We start from the raw sequence: 27468 nt of genomic DNA, 5'->3' as shown, positions 1-27468 counted from the left end.
ACGTACTTGATCTGCTGGTTCTGGCGCAGGACACTGATGCACCTGCCTAGTGTGTGCAGAGAAGTGTTGATGTTAGTTGCCTCCTTCATCCTGTCACCACACTTCTGTTCTTTGCAGCGTTCAGAGCCCGCAAGATCACACAAAGTTAGTCTGGAGTAAAGAAAAGGAATTAATTATTGGCTTTGCCTGGATTACAGAAAATTCTTGATTACAGCAAAAAAAAAATCAGCAGCATAATGCCAATTTCCCACTCTCCTCAAATATAGTGTTTTTGTTCAGAACGCTCTCCCAAAACAGCAGGGGAAATGGACAACACAGTGGATGCACTGTACTTGGCACTGCCAACAACTGGAGTTACTGAAGTATCTGGCAATAGAAACTCCAATGCAATTCATCTACATTGTTTAGTGGTGCAACTTCTCCAAGTTACTCCCCAAATGGAATCAAAAATAATTCTCCAAACCAAAATGTTTTTCATCTTAAATAGCTTTTAAGTATTGTTTAAGTGAAGGAGTTCTGGCAGTGAGACCAAGAATAAAAAATTCACAATTGAAACAATAAAAATACTCAACAAGAGTCATGGAAATGTTGCAAGGTGGGTCGACAATACACTGCAGCATCAGATGTGCAGGTTCATTTTACAATGTATAATTTGCATCCACTAAAAACAATGGAGAGTAAAAACCCAGCAGTGTGTAAAACGGCTGACCATTCCAATCCCATTAAAATGAACCTCCATACTGTCTTTTTGCCAAGATTTACACAAATCTTTTCTGCACTGCAGACTTCATTATTGGAAGGCCAGAGTACCTGCAGCAGCCAGAAGTACAGCTACAAGCTTGGCTCAAAAGTAACACTTTTGCTGTAGAGTTGCACGTTCAGGTCCCACTCCAGGACTGGAGCAGATAATATAGGCTGACAGTAGAGGGAGCACTGCACTGTCAAAGTGCCATCTGTCAGATGCAATGTTAAACCAAGTCTGCCCTCTCCATTGAACGTTAAAGATTTCATGGCACAATGGTACCTTGGTCAACATTTATTCCTGAACCAGCAACACCAAAAACATTTATCTCACTGCTTTTTTGAGAGACTTTGCTGCGCGCAAATTAACTGCTGCATTTCCCTACAAAACAACAGTAACTGCATCAGCTATGAAGATCTTTGGGGCTTTGAGGTATGAAAGGAGTTATATAAATGCAAGTTTATTCCTCCTTTTAAAAATCTTACATCAGTGTGTAGTTCCAGTCTACAAAAAACTTTATTTTCTGCTGTCAATTTTTGCCATTATAAATTCCCACGTAAACTTCTCACAATGTCACACATCAGTGGTCGTGCTGTAGCACCTCAGTTTGATATCTTATACCTCATCAGCCTTAAGAACATAAGAACATAAGAATTAGGAACAAGAGTAGGCCATCTAGCCCCTCGAGCCTGCTCCGTCATTCAACAAGATCATGGCTGATCTGGCCGTGGACTCAGCTCCACTTACCAACCCGCTCTCCATAACTCTTAATTCCCTTATTGGTTAAAAATCTATCTATCTGTGACTTGAATACATTCAATGAGCTAGCCTCAACTGCTTCCTTGCGCAGAGAATTCCACAGATTCACAATCCTCTGGGAGAAGAAATTCCTTCTCAACTCGGTTTTAAATTGGCTCCCCCGTATTTTGAGGCTGTGCCCCCTAGTTCTAGTCTCCCCGACCAGTGGAAACAACCTCTCTGCCTCTATCTTGTCTATCCCTTTCATTATTTTATATATGATGTTTATATAAGATCACCCCTCATCCTTCTGAACTCCAACGAGTAAAGACCCAGTCTACTCAATCTATCATAAGGTAACCCCCTCATCTCCGGAATCAGCCTAGTGAATCGTCTCTGTACTCCCTCCAAAGCTAGTATATCCTTCCTTAAGTAAGGTGACCAAAACTGCACGCAGTACTCCAGGTGCAGCCTCACCAATACCCTATACAGTTGCAGCAGGACCTCCCTGCTTTTGTACTCCATCCCTCTCGCAATGAAGGCCAACATTCCGTTCGCCTTCCTGATTACCTGTTGCACCTGCAAACTAACTTTTTGGGAACTCAAAAGAGTTTCATGCACAAGGAACTCCAGGTCCCTCTGCACCGCAGCATATTGTAATTTCTCCCCATTCAAATAATATTCCCTTTTACTCTTTCTCTCCCCCCCCCCCCCCCAAGGTGGATGACTTGAGCAGGAAACTCTAATGCACCACCCAGTTTTGAGTTCCAAATTTCTAGAAGTTTTGCCATTTAAAAATATAAAATCAAAAGTATTATATAAAAATAAGTACAGAATGTATGACTTTAAAATAGGGACTGAATTACACCATGGCCCAATTATTCCCTGCCCTTTAACCCTTCACCTGAAGCCAAAATTGGTCTTGACTCATGTGGAACACCACAAAGATATTTATCCTACAACAAACACTGCAAAGGATAGTCAGGATAAAAGCAATATATTTACTTGGATCAATACTTACTCGCTTGTTTTAAGAATAGACTTCCAATCTTCAGACACATGCAGGATTCGAATGGAGAAGATACTGTGACTATAAACAAGAGGGAAAGAAAGCCATGAGCAGTAAAGGCAAAATGCCGAATATTTCACTTCCCCTTCAACAATGCATCAGAATACAATAAGGTACATTATAGCACAACTGCATTTTTAATTACCAATATTGCCTGATCTTACAAGAAATAGTTACTTATACTCTCCAATTTCAAACAAATTTCAGTCTTTTATTTCATTTAAGAAATTGCCTCCCGCCCTAAATGGGGCATTCCTACCCCGCTTTGTGTGTTTTCACTGCCGCGGTGGTTGAAGTTGCTTCAAGCGAAATTCCACTCTGTTTTTTTTTTAAAACTTGGAACTGGAAGTCGCTCTTAATGGGGTAGTGAGTGCACTAGAGGGGCGGATGCGCGGCGGTGGCAACATTTGAGGGGCGGAAGTTGGGGGGAGGGGGTGCGGTGTGACCGCCGCAATGAAGTCATCATGGTGCCACGACACCATGGATCACCCCTTCATTTATAGGGAAGAGTCTCCGCAATTTTAAAACTTCAGTCCACTGGACCACCAGGGAGGATTTCGGCCGGACCAGTGGCCTGGCATCCAAGAGGGGGTGCCAGGCTGGCTGTTGGTGGCCCGGCCGAACCCGGGAGCATATATGTCGGGCCGATATGGCAGTCGGCCAGCAAAAAAACATGGCGGCAGCACATCCTCCCTTTTAAGGGAGGACGCACTGCCATTGCAGAAGGCCACCGCCTCAGTGGACCACCAGGGAAAGGCTTGTTTTGGCACCACCCAGCGGGCCGAAGATTTTCAGAGCGGAATTTCATCGAGGGTGAGGAAAAAAAAAAATCAGGGCACAGCTGGGAAACCTCGGAAGGGCAATTGGGCTATCAGTGGCCATTCCACAAAAAGTTAGAGTTAGGGTAAATCCAATACTTTAGAACAATCAGATGTGAATGTTTTTATTATGGGAACATTGCACTTGACGGTCTGGGGTATGTTCCTCCCTATGCGGCCTCTGGCCCGACTAACTGAACCCCAATAACCGCCTTTAAATGGACCACTGGACAAAATTCTGAATAAAAACACTTGCCTCCTGCTAGAGTTTTGGTTCATGTGTGTGCTGGCCATGCTTTGATTTTTACGACCAATTTTGAGAATTTTCCAGGCTTCTTCTGCATCGCTCACATTGATCCAGGTCAGATCTGAAATGGAGCAAATAAAGTGATGTGAAATTGATTAAAGAACCCCTTTACGGAAGCTTTGATTCATTAACAGTCAGAATACTGTAATCAATGTTCACACACAAAGGGTCCATGATTCTAGTTCTAATTTATCAAAAACTTGGGTCTGGGTTTTTGCATCAATTCCAATCCTTTGGGGGTTTTTTTTGACGGGGGAATCCCAAACTCAAATTACCAGCACAGAATACATCATATACTAGCATTAAAAAAAATACATGCCAAATACAACTGTAGATCATAATCAGATCATATTGCAAGGGTTAATCTAGGGTTTATATCTCAGCCTTGTTTTTGGGAACTCTTGAAACAAAATCTCCCCAAACCAATTCCTAATTTTCCAGCATAAGACAGACACTCACTATAGTACATTCAACCATAACAGGCTAGGCAGTCGGGTGCAGAACACTTTCACAAAGACAGTGCAATGAACTGATTTTCTGGGAAGAGCTGTACTGTTTCAGTGAGTGGATCAAGCCCAAAGCCAAGGATAGAATCATGTGTTCAGCCCCAGCACATGGCATCCATATTCTCACTCTTCTCACTACATCCTCAGCTTCTTTAAAAAAAAACAGTAGCACAATCTCCATTTCCAGAATGTGAAACACAAATATACCAAGATTAACACATTATTCTTCCAAAAATGTAAGCAAAAAAAGTAAAGCGCCATTTGCAGATTAGGGAAAGTACCTTTTACATATGTATTTCCATTCTTATCCTCACACAGTTTTAAGGTTTGTCGTTTGCGGTTTGCAGCAGGAGGAGTGTCCAGCAAGTCATAGGTCAGTTCATTGTAAATCTCAAAGAAGGAGACCCAGATGGAGTACTGGATGTGCTCTTCCTGACAGAAAACAACTGTATCATGATCAGCCCAGCGGGATGCAGACTCTGGGAGAGCAAGGAAAGGAAAAAAAAAAAGAGAAGGAATGAAAAGATGGCAGAAAGCAATGAAATCTTTCCATAATTAGTTATGAAAGTTTTGATAAAGCATAGTGATGAGCTACATTTAAATTTTTGCATAGCACTAAACACAAGTAATTTTAAATATGTAGACATTTTAAGCAATACTAAAATATTCTCCTAAATTGCATCAGTTTAACCACCGAGAAAGACTTGCAAAGTATCTGTACTGCAACAGGTCTTTAAAAAAGATACATTCATTTAGAAGTGATACAAACAAATAATATGCTGGTACTGATCCAGACACTGAATACATCAAGATGCCTGATTTGATAACTGGGAACGAGTTTTTTTTTCCCTGGGAAAAGTTTTCTAGTGTCCTGGCCAATATTAATCCCTCTACCACCTAAAACCAATTAACCAGTCATTCATTTTATTGCTGTTTGTGGGATCTTTCTGTTTGCAAATTGAATATCACAAAACAGTGATTACACTTTGAAAAGTAATTCATTGGTTGTGAAGCACTTTGGGATGTTCCGAGGACATGAAAGGCACTGCATACATGCAAGTTCTTCCTTCAAGGCACTTTATGGGAAGACTGCTCCATGATCACTGTACAAAAGGCACAAACAAGTTAAATTGCTCCAGAATTGAACGCTGGTCACAGATCACCATTTAAGCACAACATTGAAACCAGATACATTTCAAATGAGTGACCACCTTACCCTCAAAATGACTGACAGAGGACATGCTCCCAATGCCACTATCAGAATTACAGCTGAGAACTGTCCTCATTCTAAACTCTGTGCTGATGTTCTTCTTCATTGGAGTTTGCAGATCCTCCTAATTAATCAGAAATTGATGATTAAGATTATCATAAACATTGGTGCTGAGCACATTATTTTAAAAGTTTTCCACCCTAGTACATTAAGGGAATAAAATGAGCAGAATTTTACCTGGCCCGAGGAAAGTTTACACTGAAACCAGATTGCAATATAATGCATGCACTGGTGAGCAAAAAAAAAAGAGACACCAAAGCTACAACACATTGTTGATCTGTATTTAAGTACAGAATGTTTCCTTTTGGGAATCCCCAGCTGAGAGAGCGTGCAGTCCAACTTGCTATCACTCTAGCCAGCCTCTGGAAGGTGCAAAAGTAAATGGTTATCCTTCAGGGACTCAGTATTATCCCTGCTATCCCACACAGCATTCAAAATTCTTTACATGGGGAAATCTCAAGCACAAAGATGCACACTATTCCATACATAGTCCGTCAGGGCCCAAACATTGCGATGACCGAAGTGTGTTCAATTTTCAGTATCTTTTAGTAATAGCAACTTTAACACATTTTACCAGAAGTCAGTTCTCCTTTACAAACCATTAAAAAAGGAGAAAAAAAGATTTTCATTATCAAGCTTCATTAATCAGTAATAGATTTATTGACCAATCACAATTAAAAGCATATCAAGTTCAAAACATCTCTTTTCTTTGAGCAGAATTCACTTCGTCCAATAGATCTCTGAGTGAAGCAGAGATCAGGTCAACATTTCAGAATAGGTTAGATAGGTGCTTGAAGAAAAGGGAAATCAAGCAATACAAGTTCAGAGAGGACACATGTGATTGGGACTATTGCTCATATGGAGAATAGACACCAGCCAGCTGGGAAGAACCGCCTGTTTCATTCTTGTAATTTCTATGTAATTCTATTTCAGAAGCTTCAAAAATACTAAGTGGATAAACTGCTTGAATGGTCAGTCCAAACTACTTTCTAGAAATCACTAACACAAAAGAACAGATTAACATCTGTACACAAAGTGGTCTCAACCCGAGCACAGGAGTAATGAGAAACCATGTGAATGACAAAAGAAGTGAATGCACATTAACCATAATAAACAAATCCAATGTGCATTACTGCCTCAAATATTTTGATAGCAGCATGGCACCATGGAAGACCAGATGCAGTTTTAGTGCAAGGGTTTGTGTTCTCAATGAACAGGATTGGCACAATTCGGAAGGACAGACAGAAAGGAAAAGGTGAAACATAGAAATCTACAGCGCAGAAGGAGGCCATTTTGACCCATCGTGTCCGTGCCAGCCGACAGAGCCGCACGGCTCTCGGTCAGCAGCTCTGAAGGTTACATATAAACCTATAAACAATGAACAATTGCGTAAAGGCATCCGGCCCAACCAGTCCGCCCCACACAACTGCAACACCCCTTACACAAACATTTTACACTCCACCCCAACCGGAGCTATGTGATCTCCTGGGAGAGGCAAAAAACCAGATTAAAAAAAAACCAGGTCAATTGGGGGAAAAATATGGGAACATTCCTCTCCGACCCATCCAGGCGATCGAAATTAGTCCAGATCATCCTGGCCGTATTCACCATTGTATCTGCGCCAGCCAACAAGAGGTTATCCAGTCTAAACCCAATTACCAGCTCTAGGTCCATAACCCTGCAGGTTACAGTACTTCAAGTGTCCATCCAACCACCTTTTAAATGTGGTGAGGGTTTCTGCATCCACCACCCTTCCAGGCAGTGAGTTCCAGACCCCCACAACCCGCTGCGTGAAGAAGCCCCCCCCTCTCAAATCCCCTCTGAATCTTCCACCAACTACCTTAAAACTATGTCCTCTCGTAATTGACTCCTCCACCAATGGAAATAGGTCCTTGCTATCCACTATATCCAGGCCCCTCAAAATTTTGTACACCTCAAATGAGATCTCCTCTCAATCTCCTCTGTTCCAATGAGAACAAACCCAGCCTATCCAATCTGTCCTCATAACTAAGATTCTCCATTCCAGGCAGCATCCTAGTAAATCTCCTCTGCACCCTCTCTAGTTAAAGGAACTCACGCACAGGCATCTTCCACTCCGTTAACATGAAGTCCGGGAGCTGGAATGTCAGGACGCTCATGGACAACCCCAACAGCAATAGGCCGGAACACTGCACCGCTATAGATGCCCGGGAACTTAGATGCTTTGATATCGACATCGCAGCCCTAAGCGAGACCCGGTGGGCAGGGGAAGGCCAGCTCAAGGAACAAGGTGGAGGTTACACCTTCTGGAAAGGGAAACCAGAAGAAGAACGCCGCCTCCACGGAGTCGGCTTCGCCATCAAAAACGAGCTGGTTGACCGCCTCAAAGACTCCCTCTGTGGGGCTAACGAACACCTCATGACTCTTCGACTCACCCTATCCCAGAACCAGTGCGCCACACTCATCAGTGCGTATGCCCTGACACTCGATACAACTGATTAGGCCAGAGGGTTTTTACACCAACCTCGAAAAATCCGTGTCCTGGTTCCCCATGGGTGACAAACTGATCCTCCTCAGCGACTTCAACGCCAGGGTTGGCAAGGACACAGGCCTCTTGGGGGGGGGGGGGGGGGGGGGGGGGGGGGGAGCCAACTCCAGTGGTACCCTACTCCTGACAAAATGTCTAGAGCACGAACTTGTCATCACCAACACAGTGTTCTGCCAGAGGGACAAATTCAAGGCATCGTGGCAACACTCTCGCTCCAAGCACTGGCACCTGCTCGACTATGTCATCGCCCGCGCCATGACAGTAGCGGACGACTGCTGGACGGACCACCGCCTAATCCTATCCATCATCGACATCAACATAGCCCCAAAGCGGAGGGGGCAGCAGAGGCAGTGCCACAAAAAAGTCAATGCAGGAGCACTTAAGGGCTCAGCCAAGAGAGCCCCTTACAGTCAGCGCCTCACAGCTAATCTGGTGTGCCTTGACGTCCCAGAGATGCAGAATGCCAACAGCGCTTGGTCTGCCCTCCAGGCCTCCATAACCAGTGCCTGCAAAGAGACATTCGGTTACTCAACCAGGAAACAGCAGGACTGGTTTGATGAGAATGATCAGGAGATCCAAGAGCTAATAGATCGCAAGCGCAGGGCATTTCTGAGCCTTGACCAACAACCCAACGCGGGGGCAGCAAAGCAGCATTACAGACGGCTGAAGGCTGAGGTCCAACAAAAAACCCGGGACCTAAAGAACAGGTGATGGATGGACATGGACCATGTACAGTCGACATCTCAAGTTGCTGGAGAAATATCACCAACGATGTCTCCGCAAGATCCTACAAATCCTTGGGAGGACAGGTGCATCAACATCAGCGTCCTCATTCAGGCTAACACCCCCAGCATTGAAGCACTGACCACACTTGATCAGCTCCGCTGGGCAGGCCACATAGTCTGCATGCCAGACACGGACTCCCAATGCAAGTGCTCTACTTGGAGCTCCTTCACAGAAAATGAACCAAAGGTGGGCAGCGGAAACGCTACAAGGACACCCTCAAAGCCTCCCCGATAAAGTGCAACATCCCACTAACACCTGGGAGTCCCTGGCCCAAGACCGCCCTAAGTGGAGGAAGTGCATCAGAGAGGGTGCTGAGCACCTCAAGTCTCAACACCGAGAGCATGCAGAAATCACAGACAGCGGAAAGAGCGTGTGGCAAACCAGTCCCATCCACCCCTTCCCTCAATGACTATCTGTCCCACCTGTGACAGTCTGTAGCTCTCGTATTGGGACTGTTCAGCCACCAAAGAACTCACTTCAGGAGTGGAAGCAAGCCTTCCTCGATTCCGAGGGACTGCCTATGCTGAGTGCAATCACGTCCTTCCTATAATACAGCGACCAGAACTGCACACAGTACTCCAGCTGTGGCTTAACCAAATTATTATACAATTTAAGCATAACCTCCCTGCTCTTATATTCTATGCCTCGGCCAATAAAGGCAAGCATTCCGTATGCCTTCTTAACCACCTTATCCACCTGGCCTGCAACTTTCAGGGATCTGTGGACAAGCACTCTAAGGTCCCTTTGTTCATCTACTCTATGCAGTTGTTAACGTGCAGTAATCTTTCATTCGTGCAAAAGGAATGAGTCACAGTTTACGAAAAGTATTCCAGTTAATGTGTATACCCTTTCCTTATTAGCCCTCCCAAAGTGCATCACCTCACACTTTTCTGAATTAAATTCCATTTGCCACTGCTCTGCCCACCTGACCAGTAGATAGATATCCTCCTGCAGCCCATGACTTTCCTCTTCATTATCAACCACACAGCCAATTTTGGTGTCACCTGCAAACTTCTTACTCATACTCCCTTTATTCAAATCTAAATCATTGATATATACCACAAAAAGCAAGGGACCCAGTACTGAACCCTGCGGAATCCCACTGGAAACATCCTTCCAGTTATAATAACATCCATCAACCATTACCTTTTGCTTCCTACCTCTAAGCCAATTTTGGATCCAACTAGTCACTTTGCCTTGGATCCCAGGGGCTTTACCCTTCGTGACCAGTCCACCATGTGGGATCTTGTCAAAAGCTTTGCTAAAGTCCATATACACTACATCGTAAGCACTACTCTCATCGACACCTCCTCAAAAAAATTCAATCAGTTTAGTCAAACACGATCTTCCCTTAACAAATTCGTGCTGACTGTCCCTAATTAATCCTTGCCTTTCCAAATGTAGATTCATCCTGTCTTTCAGAATTTTTTCCAATAATTTTCCCATTAGGTTAGGCTGACAAGCCTGTAATTAAACAGCCTATCCCTTTCTCCCTTCTTAAACATGGGTACCACATTAGCAGTCCTCCGGCACCATGCCCAAATCCAAAGAGGACTGGAAAATGCTGGTCAAGGCCTCTGCTATTTCCTCTTTCACTTCGCTCAATAGCCTGGGATGCATTTCATCCGGGTCTGGGGACTTATCTACTTTCAAAGCTGCTAAATCCCTTAATACTTCCCCTCTCACTATGTTTATTTCATCCAGAATATCACACTCTTCCTCGATAGCAGTATCTGAATTGCCCCTTTCCTTTGTGAAAACAGATGCAAACTACCAACATCTTCCACCTCCGCACAAAGATCTCCAATAGGCCCTACTCTTTATTTAGTTACCCTCTTGCTCTTAATATATTTATAGAATATCTTTGGGTTTTCCTTAATTTTACTAGCCAAGAGTGTTTCATGCTCTCTCTTAGCATTCCCAATATCTTTTTTAATTTTGCCTCTTAACTTTCTATATTCCTCCAAAGATTCTACAGTATTTAGCCATCAGTAGATGACATAAGCTTCCCTTTTTTTTTATCCTCCCCTGTAAGTCCCTAGACATCCAGGAGGCTCTAGAATTGTTATTCCCACCTTTTTTTAAAAAAAGGGTACATGTTTGGCCTAAGCTTTCCAGATCTTCTCCTTCAATGCCTCCCACTGTTCAGATACTGATTTACTCACAAGCAGCTGTTTCCAGTCCACTGTGGCCAAATCACTCCTCAACTTAGCAAAGTTAGCTTTTCCCCAATTTGATACTTTTATTCCATGCCTATCCCTGTCCTTATCCATAACGAACTTGAATCTGACTGAATTATGGTCACTGGCACCCAAGTGCTCTCCCACTAATATACCTTCAACTTCATTCCCCAAAATTAAATCCAAAACTACCCCCTCTCATGTTGGGCTTGTTACATACTGACTAAAAAAGTTCTCTTGAATGCATTTTAATAATTCCGTACCCTCTATACCCTTTACACTATATTTGTCCCAAACAATATTAGGATAGTTAAAATGCCCTACGGTTTTTAGACTTCACAGCAATTTGCCTACATATTTGCTCCTCTATCTCCCTCCCACTGTTCGAGGGTCTATAATACACACCCAGCAGTGTGATAGCCTCATTTTTATTTTTCAATTCAACCCATTTCGCCTCATTTGATGATCATTCCTCCTCATCGCTGTAATAGTTTCTTTAATAAATATCTCAACCCCCCCCCCCCCCCCAATGTCTGGTCTAAAAATCCTGTAACCAGGAATATTATTCTGCCAAATCTGTCCCCCTTTCAGCCATGTCTCTGTAATGGCAGTGTCTACCTGTGCTCTTAGCTCATTCCGCCTTATTCGCTATACTCCTTGCATTAAAGTATATACCATTTAGCACAGGAAGACCTCCTTGATTGCTATTTACTAATCCTTGTTTCCTCTGTCTTACAGATTTGCTTTCTAAATTCTTACTATCCAATTTCTGCTTTACTTCCTTCCCTATTGAATTTATTGTCAGGTCCCCATCCCCCTGCCAAACTAGTTTAAACTCTCCCCAACAGTACTGGCAAAACTCCCTACGAGGATATTGCTCTTAGCGTTGTTGAAGTGCATCCCGTCCGGTTTGTATAGGTCCCATCTCCCCCAGAAGCCGTCCCAATGCCTCAAAAATTAAAGAATTTAAAGGTGGGGTAGCTCTATTGATAAAGGATTGAATTACTGCAATAGTGCGAAACGATATTGGCTCAAATGATCAGGATGTTGAAACAGTTTGGGTGGACATAAGGAACAATAAGGGGGAGAAGTCACTGGTGGGCAAAGTCTATAGGCCCCCTAACAGTAGAAACTCTGTTGGTCAGAGTATAAACCAAGAAATAGTGGGGGCTTGTAAAAAGGGAACAGCAATAATCATGGGTGATTTTAACCTCCATATTGATTCGACAAATCAAATTGGTCAGGGTAGCCTTGAGAAATAGTTCATAGAGTGCATCCTTGAGCAGTATGTAACAGAACCAACCAGGGACAGGCTATCTTAGATCTGGTCCTGTATAATGAGACAGGATTAATAAACAATCTCTTAGTAAAGGATCCCCTTGGAATGAGTGACTATAGCATGGTTGAATTTCAAATTCCGATGGAGGGAGAGAAAGTTGGATCTCAAACCAGCATACTAAGCTTAAATAAAGGAGACTACAAAGGTATGAGGGCAGAGTTGGCTAAAGTGGACTGGGAAAATAGATTAAAGCGTAGGACGGTTGATGAACAATTTGTACATTTAAGGAGCTATTTCATAACTCTCAAGAAAAATATATTCCAGTGAGGAGGAAAGGGTGTAAAAGAAAAGATAGCCATCCGTGGCTAACTAAAGAAATAAAGGGCGGAATCCAATTAAAAACAAGGCATACAAAGTGGCCAAAACTAGTGAGAGGACAGAAGATTGGGAAGTTTTTAAAAACTAGCAATGAATGACTAAAAAAAGGATTAAGAAAGGGAAGATAGACTATGAAAGTAAACTAGCACGAAATATAAAAATAGATAGCAAGAGTTTCTACAAGTTTATAAAAAAGAAAAAAAAAAGAAAGAGTGGCTAAAGTAAAGGTTGGTCCCTTAGAGGACGAGACCAGGGAATTAGTGATGGGGAGCATGGAAATGGCAGAAACTCTGAACAAATATTTTGTATCAGTCTTTACAGTAGAGGACACTAAAAATATCTCAACAGTGGATAGTCAAGGGGCTATAGCAGGGGAGGAACTGAACACAACCAATCACTAAGGAGGTGGTACTCAGTAAGTTAATGGGACTAAAGACAGATAAATCCCCTGGACCTGATGCATCCTAGGGTCTTAAGAGAAGTAGCGGCGGGGATCGTGGATGCAGTGGTTGTAATTTACCAAAATTCCCTGGATTCTGGGGAGGTCCCAGCAGATTGGAAAACTGCAAATGTAAATCCCCCATTTAAAAAAGGAGGCCGACAAAAAGCAGGAAACTATAGGCCAGTTAGCCTAACATCCGTGGTTGGGAAAATGTTGGAGTCCATTATTAAAGAAGCAGTAGCAGGACATTTGGAAAAGCATAATGCAGTCAGGCAGAGTGAGCATGGATTTATGAAGGGGAAGTCATGTTTGACAAATTTGCTAGAATTCTTTGAGGATGTAACAAACAGGGTGGATAAAGGGGAACCAGTGGATGTGTTGTATTTGGACTTCCAGAAGGCATTTGACAAGGTGCCACATAAAAGGTTACTGCACAAGATAAAAGTTCGCGGGGTTGGGGGTAATATATTAGCATGGCTAGAGGATTGGCTAACTAACAGAAAACAGAGAGTCGGGATAATTGGTTCATTCTCGGGTTGGCAATGAGTAACTAGTGGCGTGCCACAGGGATCAATGCTGGGACCCCAACTATTTATAATCTATATTAATGACTTGGATGAAGGGACCGAGTGTAACATAGCCAAGTTTGCTGACAACACAAAGAGGGGAGGAAAAGCAATGTGTGGGGAGGATACAAAAAACTGCAAAAGGACATAGAGTAAGTGAGTGGGCAAAAATTTGGCAGATGGAGTATAATGTTGATAAATGTGACATTATGCACTTTGGCAGAAAAAATGGAAGAGCAAGTTATTATTTAAATAGAGAAAAAGTGCTATCGTACAGCAGGACCTGGAGGTCCTGGTGCATGAAACACAAAAGGATAGTATGCAGGTACAGCAAGTGATCAGGAAGGCCAAAGGGGATGGAGTATAAAAGCAGGAAAGTCTTGCTACAGTTATACAGGGTATTGATGAGGCCGCAATTAGAATACTGCGTACAGTTTTGGTTTCCATATTTAAGAAAGGATATACTTGCTTTGGAGGCAGTTCAAAGAAGGTTCACTAGGTTGATTCCAGAGATGAGGGGGTTGATTTATGAGGAAAGGTTGAGCTTCTACTCATTGGAATTCAGAAGAATGAGAGGTGATCTTATCGAAACGTATAAGATTATGAAGGGGCTTGACAAGGTGGATGCAGAGAGGATGTTTCCACTGATAGGGGAGACTAGAACTAGGGGGCGTGATCTTAGAATAAGGGACCGCCTATTTAAAACTGAGATGAGGAGGAATTTCTTCTCAGTGGGTTGTAAATCTGTGGAATTCACTGCCTCAGAGCTGTGGAAGCTGCGTCGTTGAATAAATTTAAGACAGAGATAGATAGTTTCTGAACCGATAAAGGAATAAGGGGTTATGGGGAGCGGGCATGGACCAGAGTCCATGATCGGATCAACCATGATCATATTAAATGGCAGAGCAGGCTTGAGGGGCAGTATGGTCTACTCCTGCTCCTATTTCTTATGTTCTTATGAGTCTACATATTGTGCTCAACATGGCATACTAAATGGCTCACCTACAAGGTCCACTATTGGCATAGCCTCATTTTAAGCAATGTAACTTTACGTATGCAGTAGAAATTCAACACCGACCTCTCTGACAATGCCCAGTAACGAGAGTTTCTTCAGCTCCTCGTGTCTCACCATCTTGTTATCCAGCTTGATTACATCGTTACAGAGGTTAGGCTTCAGGTCCATCCTGGGATATAGCTTTCCTTGGAGGCTGTTGAAAATCACTGCCAGTGATCGAGGGAGAATTCCATTATCATGCCTACTGCCTACAAATAAAACAGGATCCAATAAACCCTACCTCTTGTGCAGTGCCATAGAGCACCTCTTCCATGTTAGTGGAATGCTGCTCCAATCACATTAAAGCAGACACTAAATGCATTTTACCTTGAATGGTATAGGTTTTTCCAGAGTTTGATACACCATAGGTATAAACTAAGCAATTCTGTCCCTCCAGGGTTTCCTTTACTAGGTTCTTCATGACAACATCAAAGAACACCTTCTGGGTCGTCTCAGGGTCAAATATCTGAAGGAACAAACAAAATAGATGGTATGTGGGTTTATATGTTATTCAGAACAATTCTTCAAAGATTTTGTTTTTAAAATGATTCATGGTGATTAATCATTTTATTTTAATACAACATTTTACATTGTTATTGCATACCTGTGTAAATAATAAAATGTAATGCTTGTATTGATGAGTGCCTTATCACGTCAAGATTTCTTAAAAGTCATTTGAATCAGATTTCTTTCACAAGATAGAATTTTGAGATACAGTATAGAAACATAGAAAATAGGTGCAGGAGTAGGCCATTCGGCCCTTCTATCCTGCACCACCATTCAATGAGTTCATGGCTGAACATGCAACTTCAGTACCCCATTCCTGCTTTCTCGCCATACCCCTTGATTCCCCTAGTAGTAAGGACTACATCTAACTCCTTTTTGAATATATTTAGTGAATATATTTCTGTGGTAGAGAATTCCACAGGTTCACCACTCTCTGGGTGAAGAAGTTCCTCCTCATCTCGGTCCTAAATGGCTTACCCCTTATCCTTAGACTGTGTCCCCTGGTTCTGGACTTCCCCAACATTGGGAACATTCTTCCTGCATCTATCCTGTCTAACCCCGTCAGAATTTTAAACGTTTCTATGAGGTCCCCTTTCATTCTTCTGAACTCCAGTGAATACAAACCCAGTTGATCCAGTCCTTTCTTGATAGGTCAGTCCCGCCATCCCGGGAATCAGTCTGGTGAACATTCGCTGCACTCCCTCAATAGCAAGAATGTCCTTCCTCAGGTTAGGAGACCAAAACTGTACACAATACTCCAGGTGTGGCCTCACCAAGACTCTGTACAACTGTAGCAACACCTCCCTGCCCTGTACTCAAATCCCCTCGCTATGAAGGCCAACATGCCATTTGCTTTCTTAACCGCCTGCTGTACCTGCATGCCAACCTTTAATGACTGATGTACCATGACACCCAGGTCTCTTTGCACCTCCCCTTTTCCTAATCTGTCACCATTCAGATAATAGTCTGTCTCTCTGTTTTTACCACCAAAGTGGATAACCTCACATTTATCCACATTATACTTCATCTACCATGCATTTGCCCACTCACCTAACCTATCCAAGTCGCTCTGCAGCCTCATAGCATCCTCCTCGCAGCTCACACTGCCACCCAACTTAGTGTCATCCGCAAATTTGGAGATACTACATTTAATCCCCTCGTCTAAATCATTAATGTACAGTGTAAACAGCTGGGGCCCCAGCACAGAACCTTGCGGTACCCCACTAGTCACTGCCTGCCATTCTGAAAAGTCCCCATTTACTCCTACTCTTTGCTTCCTGTCTGACAACCAGTTCTCAATCCATGTCAGCACACTACCCCCAATCCCATGTGCTTTAACTTTGCACATTAATCTCTTGTGTGGGACCTTGTCGAAAGCCTTCTGAAAGTCCAAATATACCACATCAACTGGTTCTCCCTTGTGCACTCTACTGGAAACATCCTCAACAAATTCCAGAAGATTTGTCAAGCATGATTTCCCTTTCACAAATCCATGCTGACTTGGACCCATCATGTCACCTCTTTCCAAATGCACTGCTATGACATCCTTAATAATTGATTCCATCATTTTACCCACTACCGATGTCAGGCTGACCGGTCTATAATTCCCTGTTATCTCTCTCCCTCCTTTTTTAAAAAGTGGGGTTACATTGGCTACCCTCCACTCCATAGGAACTGATCCAGAGTCAATGGAATGTTGGAAAATGACTGTCAATGCATCCACTATTTCCAAGGCCATCTCCTTAAGTACTCTGGGATGCAGTCCATCAGGCCCTGGGGATTTATCGGCCTTCAATCCCATCAATATCCCCAACACAATTTCCCGACTAATAAAGATTTCCCTCAGTTCCTCCTCCTTACTAGACCCTCCGACCCCTTTTATATCCGGAAGGTTGTTTGTGTCCTCTTTAGTGAATACCGAACCAAAGTACTTGTTCAATTGGTCCGCCATTTCTTTGTTCCCTGTTATGACTTCCCCTGATTCTGACTGCAGGGGACCTACATTTGTCTTTACTAACCTTTTTCTCTTTACATATCTATAGAAACTTTTGCAATCCGTCTTAATGTTCCCTGCAAGCTTCTTCTCTTACTCCATTTTCCCTGCCCTAATCAAACCCTTTTCCTCCTCTGCTGAGTTCTAAATTTCTCCCAGTCCCTGGGTTCGCTGCTATTTCTGGCCAATTTATATGCCACTTCCTTGGCTTTAATACTATCCCTGATTTCCCTTGATAGCCACGGTTGAGCCACCTTCCCTTTTTTATTTTTACGCCAGACAGGAATGTACAATTGTTGTAGTTCATCCATGCGGTCTCTAAATGTCTGCCATTGCCCATCCACAGTCAACCCCTTAAGTATCATTCGCCAATCTATCCTAGCCAATTCACGCCTCATACCTTCAAAGTTAGCCTTCTTTAAGTTCTGGACCATGGTCTCTGAATTAACGGTTTCATTCTCCATCCTAATGCAGAATTCCACCATATTATGGTCACTCTTCCCCAAGGGCCTCGCAATATGAGACATGACATAGGTTGGGAGCAATAAGTGACATTAGGCCCCAAGTTTCCACATGATTTGCTCCGGATTTTTAGGAGCAACTGGTGGAGAACTGAGTATCTTAGAAATCGGAATTCTCCACATTTAAGTTTTCTGCAGTTCTAGTCAGGTAGTACAGTTTCACTTTTGAACAGAATTTTTTTCTCCAAAAGGGGGCGTGTCCGGCCACTGATGCCCGATTTGAAAGTTTCCAGTGAAAACGTACTCCAAACTAACTTAGAATGGAGCAAGTGAAGATTTTTGTAGGCTTGAAAAAACCTTGTCTACACATTAAAAAATGAGGCGCAGATTACAAATTAGGCGTCGGGAACGAGGTGGGGGGGGGTAGGGGAAGTCATTAAATTCTACAATAAATCCTTAGTTATACTTATACAAATATTATACAAATAAATCCAACCTGAATAAAAATTTATAAGCAAAGAAAAGATTAAATAAACCATGTTCCTACCTGTGTGAAAGTGCTTCAGGCAGGCCTTTCAGGCAGCGGTTTGCCGTCGGGACCGACCGACGGCAAGGGGAGGGAGGGAGAGAGCTGCAAGAAGCCTCAGTACTTGAGGCAGCCGTTTGCCGTTGGGCCCGACCGACGGCAGGAGGAGGGAGGAAGAAAGCTGCAAGAAGCCTCATTACTTGAGGCAGCCGTTTGCCGTTGGGCCCGACGGACGGCAGGAGGAGGGAGGGAGAAAGCTGCAAGAAGCCTCAGTACTTGAGGCAGCCGTTTGCCGTCGGGCCCGACGGACAGCAGGGGGAGAAAGCTGCAAGAAGCCTCAGTGCTGATCATGGAAGGGCAATGTGGTTTTATTAAAAATTTTTTTAAATTGAACAGCTACAAAGAATTTGAATAGTCTCAAACAAGTTCATGTGTTTATCACAGTCTATCTTTAATTACAGAATGCACTCCCTCACCCTCACACACAGAAATATCAAGAAAATTAAAATGCAAGCCTTTGCAAGGGTTCAATAAACAAATTTTCACTTTTTCTGCAACATTTTTTAAAATGGCCGAGTGCCAATGTTTACTTCAGACTGCGCGAACGCTCCAACGCGCACGCGCAGGGTTGCCGGCACGGAAAAAACTCATTTAAATTGTACCCGCCCCCTCCTACTTACAAAATCGGCGCGAGTGGTAGGCTCCGCCCCCTGTGCGCCGCGCCAAGCAGACATCGAGCTGCAAAGTGCTCGAGAATAGCGCGTTTTTTTCCAGGCGCCGTTTTCGGCGCGAAAAATGGCCGCCCAGCTCGGAGAGGCGCCTGTTTTGCCGCGTGTGGAAACTTGGGGCCATAGTTTCCAAAGCTTCTTACCAATGGGGTTTTCCTCACCTCACGATATTGATTGCCTTGGTTAGTCAATTCCATTACTGTTGCAATGCAATTACCAGGATGATAGAAGGCAAACTAGATGGACCGAGGTCTTTTTTCGTCTAACGATTCTATGTTCCGAAATAACACTTGCTCAGGATGAGTCAAATATATCAAGGTGTAAGGAAAAAAGGGGGAATTCTGGGACATTTAGCCACCAAGACATGCAATAGAAATAAAATGAATTATAAAAAGAGTATACAATGCAAATTTTTAACTTCAGGAAAGCAGATGGGTTGAGCAAGGAATTAAGAATGATGGATTGGCATAGACTGCGAGATGGGTTAGGTACAGAGTAAATGAAATATATATTCGGAGACATAATTAGGGAACTGCAGTACAAATATATCTCATTAGATTAAAAAATACAAATGTTCACAAGTACACATGAAAAAAAAGTCTTGAATTCATTTAGCACCTTTCACGATCTCAGGACGTTCCAAAGCGCTTTACAGCCAAGGAAGTACTTTTTAAAAAAAAGTGTAGCCACTGTTTAATGTAGGATATGTGGCAACCAATTTGTACGCAGCAAGGTGAATGGCCAGATAATCTATTAATGGTATTGGTTGATGGATGACTATTGGCCAGAATACCAGGAAGAACCAGAGAGCAAACAAAGCCTCGGTTGAATGTCTCATTTGAAAGACGGCACTTCAACAGTGCAGCACTTGGTCAGTACTGCACTAAAGTGTCAGCCTAGATTATGTGCTCATTCCTCTGGAGTGAGGCTTGAACCCACAACATTCTGACTCAAAGAAGAGTCTACCACTTAGTCAAGAATGACAGTCCCAATTTTCTTAATTCCTTTGTGGCAGTATTTACAATATAAGTAGAAGATTGCCTTTCCCATAAATGATTGGAATTTGAAAAGCAAAATGGATAATATTGAAATCCTACACACACACACACAAGCATGAGAGGGTGCTTTCAAGGACTTTAAAAGGAGGTGGCAAAAGAAATCAGACACTTTTGGCATCGCTGATTATAGGAGTTTATGGACTGGCACGAGGCAAACGTGATACCAATTTATAATAAGTGATGGAAGGGTACTCCAAGGTACTATGGACCTGTGAGCTTGACACAATCTACAGTACAAGGCAACATGATTTAAACAAATGAGAAAATAATGAATGCACGATAAATACATAATTTTAAACAAGGAGTGTAAACATGCAGAAGTGGAGGAAGTTAGAAATTTTAATACAGGCAACTCTCGATTATCCAGGTCCTTCGGGGATTGGGCTATGCCGGGTAAACGATTTCTCCGTTAGAGCGAGTTGACATTACAGTTAATGCTTACAGTACTGCAGGTGTGCTCTAACCAATAGCTGTAGCATATTTTCTAAACCTTGAATTCTAGTCCTCTAGATCTAAAGACCATTAGGCTTGTTGATTACTTCCTGTAACTGTTCATGGCATTTTAATGAATTATGAGAGGCAATGGACCTGTGTGCGAGCAGCAGTGGGAGCTGAGGCAAGGCAGAGCACTTTAAAGCAGTGCGGCAAGTGCAGGCTCGATAGAGGCATTGGACCCGTGTGTGAGCAGGAGCAGGAGCTGAGGCAGGGTGGAGCGCTTAAAAGCAAGGCTCAACAGGCAACATTCGAAAGAAACATCAGAGTTTCAAAGTGACGTCACACACATGGAATTTTAAATGCCGTTACAACGGTTTCCCGTTACATCAGTGTGTGGATAATCGAGAGTTGCCTGTAGTATGATAAATAAGTGTTTGATGGACAGGGATATTGAAGGGCATCAGAAGTAAAGTGTGCAAAGCAGCTTGTAACCGTTCAAACCAGCCCAATGGTTGGAGATGGCCATTTTTGTTCCAGTATAGTTCTATCCCTAGGGAAACTGAGGGGGATAGGAACAAGAGAAAGACATGGGTTATTCAAGAATGTCCAATGATGTGTCATGGGTAACCAAAATCTCCAAGCTTGCTTGATTGCATTAGGAAGTTGGGTGGGGGAGAAATTTCCTCAGGAGCTGCCCACCCCCCTCAGATGGAAGGTTCAAACCGGCTTTCCTCATCTTTCTTTTTGTATGACATTATGTTACTACAGAGAACACGCCAGAGCATTTTAAATGGAAGCAATCAGGAAAACCCAATAAAAATAACAGACCTTCCACACCACAAGTCAAAGTTTAGTAGGTTTAGTTCAATTTTGCCAGCAACTGCTCAAGATCCATGTATTGGGAGCTGGTAACTCAGGATCATTATAAAAGCAGCTTTTTCCAAAAATATGAGCCGTGTCACTGCTCTAAATAGTTCTTCATTGTGATAAATGTAATTGAAGCACTGCGTATTGATTTAGAATCTATCCAGTAGTACTTATGCAGATTGGCAAGATGTAATTTCTTAAATCCTGTTAATGATCACCTGCAGGAGGCCAACAAATAATCAAAAGCTTCCCATAGGTGGCCATCAGGTAATTAAAGAGCATGTCACCTGGCCACACCTGGAATACTGTGTGCAGCTTTGGTTTCCATATTTACGAAAGGATATACTTGCTTTTGAGGCAGTTCAGAGAAGGTTCACAAGGCTGATTCAAGAAATGAGAGGGTTGACTTATGAGGAGAGGTTGAGTAGGTTGGGCCTCTACTCATTGGAATTCAGAAGAATGTGAGGTGATCTTAGAGATGTACAAGATTGTGAGGGGGCTTGACAAGGTGGATGCAGAGAGGATGTTTCCACTGATAGGGGAGACTAGAACTAGAGGGCATGATCTTAGAATAAGGGGCCGCCCATTTAAAATTGAGATGAGGAGAAATTTCTTCTCTTGAGGGTTGTGGATCTGTGAAATTTGCTGCCTCAGAGAGCTGTGGAAGCTGGGATATTGAATAAATTTAAGACAGAAATATACAGTTTCTTAAACAATAATGGAAGAAGGGGTTATGGAGAGCGGGCAGGGAAGTGGACCCGAGTCCATGATCAGATCAGCCATGATGGTATTAAATAGCAGAGCAGGCTCGAGGGGCCGTATGGCCTTCTCCTGCTCCTATTTCTTATGTTCTTATGTCAATTTCAGAAAGCAGCTCCAATTACAGCTATGTAGGTACTAAAGATCTGCTGGTCCTCAAGGAATTGGCGAGAAGCACAAAATTGAAATTGCAGTTGAAATGATATTAGAGGAGCCTGCTCTCTGTTCCTTGACAACTAGAGAGACAGATGGGAAGATACTACTAGATGCATATTTAGAGTTAATTTTCTGATTCTCTAGTGAAGTCAGCACATCAAGTGAATGATTCAGACCAGTCTGCAATAAAGAACGAATGGACTGTACACAGTACATTCACTTGTTTTGCTGAACTCCCATGTACCCCAATTACTTTCATTCCCCCACTGTGTTTTCAGCTAAACGAGGTTTCCATGTATCAAAAACAGAAGGCAGGAAAAACAAAGAAGGTCGTGAAAGTTAATCACAATTCAACTACAACAATGTACTAAAAGCATTCAACAGACCAATTGTTTCACTTCTGATGACTTTGACACACAGCTCATTAAAACATCTTTCTATTTCAAACCTGGGAGAAGGTGAATTTGTGCACAGCCTGGCCAATCCCCCGCTCAGAGCTTCTCATAGCGAATGAGTCCTTGGGAGCTCGCACTACAAGTGTCTCAGAACCCTCAATGAGAACACAACCCTGTGGAGAATTCAGAAATATTCACAATTGAGTAACTGTTTTAAGAATTTAAACCTACAAGTATTAACATTTCAATTAGATTGGGTTCACTCATGGTAATGTTTCATTATTTCAGCACAACAGATCTTCAGGGCAAATCTGAAAAAAAGCAGGGAAGAAAGAACTGATTCAGTTCCAATTGGTTTCCCCTTGGATAACAAAGCCTTGTTTATATGACTTGGTGCTATGGTTAGCATTGAACTTGCTGCTTCACATTTGATGAACTAGCCCAGTAACTCCAGAAATCATAACATTCATACAGAGCTTAGTCAACAGTACAATGGATGCCATATACAATCTTGAAGGTGAACTAGATACAAAAAAATATACATAATTGGAATAATTATGGAGGTGGTGAGACAGAAAATACCCAGAGGATGAGTGTCGAATTATAGGTAATTGCGTGCTGCAGGCCCATTCAAACCAGTACCTGGCTAGAGATAGCCCCAGACTCAATTTGTATAGGATCCTCTTACTTGGTGACAAGCTCAGAGGATAGTTATCAATGGGAATAAACTGCAGGGGGGCAGTTCACAAGTGGAGTCTCGCAGGGCTCTGTTTTGGGACCATTTCTATTTAGAATCTTAATGATTTTGGTAAGGACATTAACATTGAATCATCCACAAACTTACAAGTGACAAAAATGTGCACAGGGGTTGGGATTTTAGATCAAATAGGTTCCAAGCTGATTGAGATAAATTAGCGGATGGGCACATGTGTAGCAGATGTCCATCAACATGTCTGTGCAATGTTATACATTTGGTTCTGGGAGACACAATGCAGAGGCTCTTGCTAAAGATTACAGAGCAGAGCAGCAACCTGGGGACCAGAGCTGATAAATCACTTGACAGCACATTCAGTATGTCAGAGAGTTTAGGGTTGTATTGCTAAGACAATACAACATAGAAATTTACAGCGCAGAAGGAGGCTATTTCAGCCCATCGTGTCCACGCCAGCCGACAAAGAGCCGCACGGCCCTTGGTCAGCAGCCCTAAAGGTTACATATAAACCTATGAACAATGACGGAAAGGCAAAGAGCACCCAGCCCAACATAAAACTAAAAACACTATGGGCCCAAGTTTCCACATGATAAAAAACGGGCTGGGCACCCGTTTTTCGCGCCACAAAGTGCGCCTAAAAAAACCCTCCGTATTCTCCACCTCCCTGCAGGTCCTCTGGCCCTCGGCGCGGCGCAGCAGGAGCTGTAGGGGGCGGAGCTAGGACCCTGCACCGAAAACAGTGCCGGGAGCTCTGCACATGCACGCTACAGTGGGCACGCAAGTGCAGTAGCTGCAGGCGCCCGAAACTGTGTGGGAGAGGCCCGAAGCACGCAGCCCCTAGCCCTGGCCGAATGGCCTCACTGGGGCTGCGTGAATAAGGCTCCTCCCACAGCCAGCTCCTGCTTCCTGCCGACTCCCGCTCCTGCTTTCCCCCCCCCCGACCGGACTGGACCCGACCCGACCCGCCTGTCGCTGTTGCTGCCGCTCCTGCTTGCGCCCCCCTCGACCGGACCCGACCCGACTGTCGCTGCCACTCCTGCTTCCCCGCCGTTCCTGCTTCCGTCCGTCCCCCACCCCCCCCCCCCCCCGACTCGACGGCGTCTGCCGCTGCCGCTCCCACCCGACTCTACTCTCGCCCCCGGACTGGATCCGACCTGACCTCTCTCTCTCTCTGTCTCTCTCTCTCTGACCCGAACCTCTCTCCCCGACCCGAACCAACGCCACCTACCTCTGGTGCTGGGGACAGGCCCTGCCCGAAATCTCGGGCCCGGCCCGTTCAGCCTTCGGTCCAGACAGCAAACCGCTTCCAAAAGGCCTGCCTGAAGAACTTTCACACAGGTAGGAACATGGTTTATTTAATCTTTTCTTTGCTTATAAATGTTTATTCAGGTTGGACTTATTTGTATAATATTTGTATAAGTATAACTAAGAATTTATTGTAGAATTTAATGACTTCCCTTCCCTCCCCCCCCTCGTTTCCTACGCCTAATTTGTAACCTGCGCCTGATTTTTTAATGTGTAGAACAGGATTTTTCAGTTCTACAAAAATCTTCACTTGCTCCATTCTAAGTTAGTTTGGAGTATGTTTTCACTGTGGAAACCTTGAAATCAGGCGTCAGTGGCCGGACATGCCCCCTTTTGAAGAAAAAATTCTGTTCCAAAGTAGAACAGTTCTACCTGACTAGAACTGCAGAAAAAAAAAGTGGAGAATTACGATTTCTAAGATAGTCCGTTCTCCACCAGTTGCTCCTAAAAATCAGGCGCAAATCATGTGGAAACTTGGGCCCCATGTGGTAGCACGTTCCACATTCTCACCACGGAGTAAAACAAAAGTCCAGTGTTGGTCCCCAAGCATGGCATGGATAACCAAGGCCTTGGAGATGATACAGAGGGCAACTACAATGATATGGAGTCTCAAGGCTCTTAATTATCAGGATACGGTAAGTCAGGTCTATTTTAGAAAAATACAGGCCTACAGAAAGTCTATGAAGTTTTTTTTTAAATAATGACAGGATTAGATTCTATGGGAGAACTAGGGGGCATGCATACAAAATATATAAAGAATTGTTAATGCTAGTAAGTATTTCTTTTTTAAAAACAGATAAAAGGTAATTGAGATATTCATGAATCCTGGAATGTTCCTTAGATTGCCTTCAGGGGTCGGAGAGAAATTTCCCAGCACCTTTTCTTCAAATTGGCCTACGGTTATTTGCCTCCCAAGGACTACGCAGGTGGGTACATTGTGTACATAGCTGCACCACATCTGGATGGGGCAGGTGAAGTGGAATGATTTGTAGGATTCAATGCAGATTCACTAGAGTGCTGCCTGGTATGAGGAAATACAAATACAAAGATAGACTTAGGTATTTTTTTTTTTAATTAGTACAACACAGATTAGGAGGGCAATATAACAGAAGTGTTTAAAATTATGAAAGGATAGGACAGGGTAGATAGAAGCAGACTATTTCCAGTAGTTGAGGGGTCAAGATTGAGAAGCTATAGATATGAGTAAATGTAACAGATTTAGATCAGAGGGCAGGAGAACCTTTTTCACAGCATTGTGAAGCTGTGAATTTATCCAAGGTTAGTGGTTGAGGCAGAAACTATTCAACATTCAAGATTAAGTTGGACAGGTGGATGAAGGAAAGGGGCCGAAGCGATCGGGAACAGGGTGGGTAAAATATTATAGAACAATTTTCTCATGTGGAGGATAAACACCAACATGAATTGGTTTAGCCTATTTCTATTGTGACTATGTTTTTCTACGATTCAAACGCAAGTGAAACAGCAGTTTAAAAACACAAAAGTTTTGAAAAAATAAATTGGGAGGAAATAGTTACAATATTTTTAATTCATCAAATTAAAAAGGAAGGAAATTGCATTTATATAGTGCCTTTCAGGACCTCAGCATGTTCCAAAGTGCTTTACAACCAATTAAGTACTTCTGAAGGGTCCTCACTGTTGCATGTAGGAAATGCGGCAGCCAATTTGCACAGAGTAAGCACCATAAACAGCAACGTGATAATGACCAGATAGTCAGCTTTAGTAATGTTGGTTGAGGGATAAATATTGCCCAGGACATGAGAGATAGGACAGCTGACCTCAGTTCAACGTCTCCACCGATGAAATGAAAAGAAACATCATTGAATTAAATAGGAAAAAACTTTCTGCAGTTTGCCACTGACCTGTGACTCTCCTTTCTCAAGCTCAGTCTCGGTGAAAGGTCTAACCCGGAGGTAAATCTTCACTCTGTCTTCTGTAGAAGTCTCTGCAGAGGACAGCGTTTGATCAGGGCAACTTGGTGTGCTGGTTCCTGATGAGATGACAGAGAGTTCTGGCAGCAATTGCTTGTTCACAACAGCACCACTCCCTGCATCAACAGCAGTTGATTCCCAAATGGCAGCCTCCTCATCATCGGAGATTGCATTTGGAGATATTATTCCTGTAGCCATTTCCTTTCAGCCACTGTCCCTGCACTGAAATACAAAATTGTATAATTACAATGCTGGCTTACAACATTTCATGCTGTCTCTTAAATGAGTTAGAGGATCCAGCAAAATGTAACTCATCTTTGAAGACCAAATCAGTTTTGCATTGTAGACTCAACCATTGGTTTTATTTTCTACCTTTCTAAGAGCCAAAGTGACCAAGCAGAGGCTCAACAAAAGCCAAGTTAGAGAGAACAAAAAAAAGACACAAAAAATTAGTAGAGCAACATGAAAGAAAAAAGCTCATGTAGCATTTGGAGAAAGAAGATGCTCATTTTGTCTGGTTAACTACCTTGTTCAGAGACAAACTATTTTGAATGAAATAAACCAGAGGAGTTGTTCACAAAAACATCACATACATGTGCAGATATTTCCCTTTATTTTTATTTGAAACTTATCAGTACATAGCTGGAGCAGGAGGAAAGAGGATGACAGACACTTTCCCACCCCCACCTATTCTTTTGTGAACCACCCACTAGATAAAGGGGGTAATTCAGACAAATCCAGCCTACATGTTTATACCAAATAAGACAATCCTCTACATTGAATTTAAAAAGTGTGTTTGGGCTTTAGCCCTCCAAAAATGTCCATTTGCTGAACAATGCATAGAAAAATAAAATCACCTATATCAATTCTAACTCGTGAAGATCTATCAGATCTTGCTGATTCTGAGTTTCAGTAGCATTAGCCAATTATAGTTCAATTTCACATAGTAAATCAC

The 27468-nt window shown here is 43.1% G+C and overlaps 1 protein-coding gene across 3 annotated transcripts in view; it reads right to left on the bottom strand.

Moving 5' to 3' along the window:
- kif20a (kinesin family member 20A) overlaps window positions 1–27468 on the bottom strand; it is a 67345-nt gene that overhangs the window by 19544 nt on the left and 20333 nt on the right. For all 3 annotated transcript variants that reach the window (XM_070878527.1, XM_070878526.1, XM_070878528.1), the window contains exons 2-10: window positions 26445–26735; window positions 22601–22720; window positions 14990–15128; window positions 14687–14871; window positions 5397–5514; window positions 4462–4659; window positions 3624–3735; window positions 2502–2570; window positions 7–150 (exon numbers count right to left, since the gene is read on the bottom strand). In XM_070878527.1, coding sequence (XP_070734628.1) covers window positions 7–150; window positions 2502–2570; window positions 3624–3735; window positions 4462–4659; window positions 5397–5514; window positions 14687–14871; window positions 14990–15128; window positions 22601–22720; window positions 26445–26711 — 1352 coding nt within the window. In that variant the 5' untranslated portion in view covers window positions 26712–26735. The remainder of the gene's footprint in view (window positions 1–6; window positions 151–2501; window positions 2571–3623; window positions 3736–4461; window positions 4660–5396; window positions 5515–14686; window positions 14872–14989; window positions 15129–22600; window positions 22721–26444; window positions 26736–27468) is intronic.

This window comes from Pristiophorus japonicus, chromosome 4 (genome assembly GCF_044704955.1).
Source record: "Pristiophorus japonicus isolate sPriJap1 chromosome 4, sPriJap1.hap1, whole genome shotgun sequence".
Classification (NCBI taxonomy): Eukaryota; Metazoa; Chordata; class Chondrichthyes; family Pristiophoridae; genus Pristiophorus; species Pristiophorus japonicus.
Note: the sequence above shows the minus strand (reverse complement) of the source record. Positions and strands in the feature narration are given on the sequence as shown.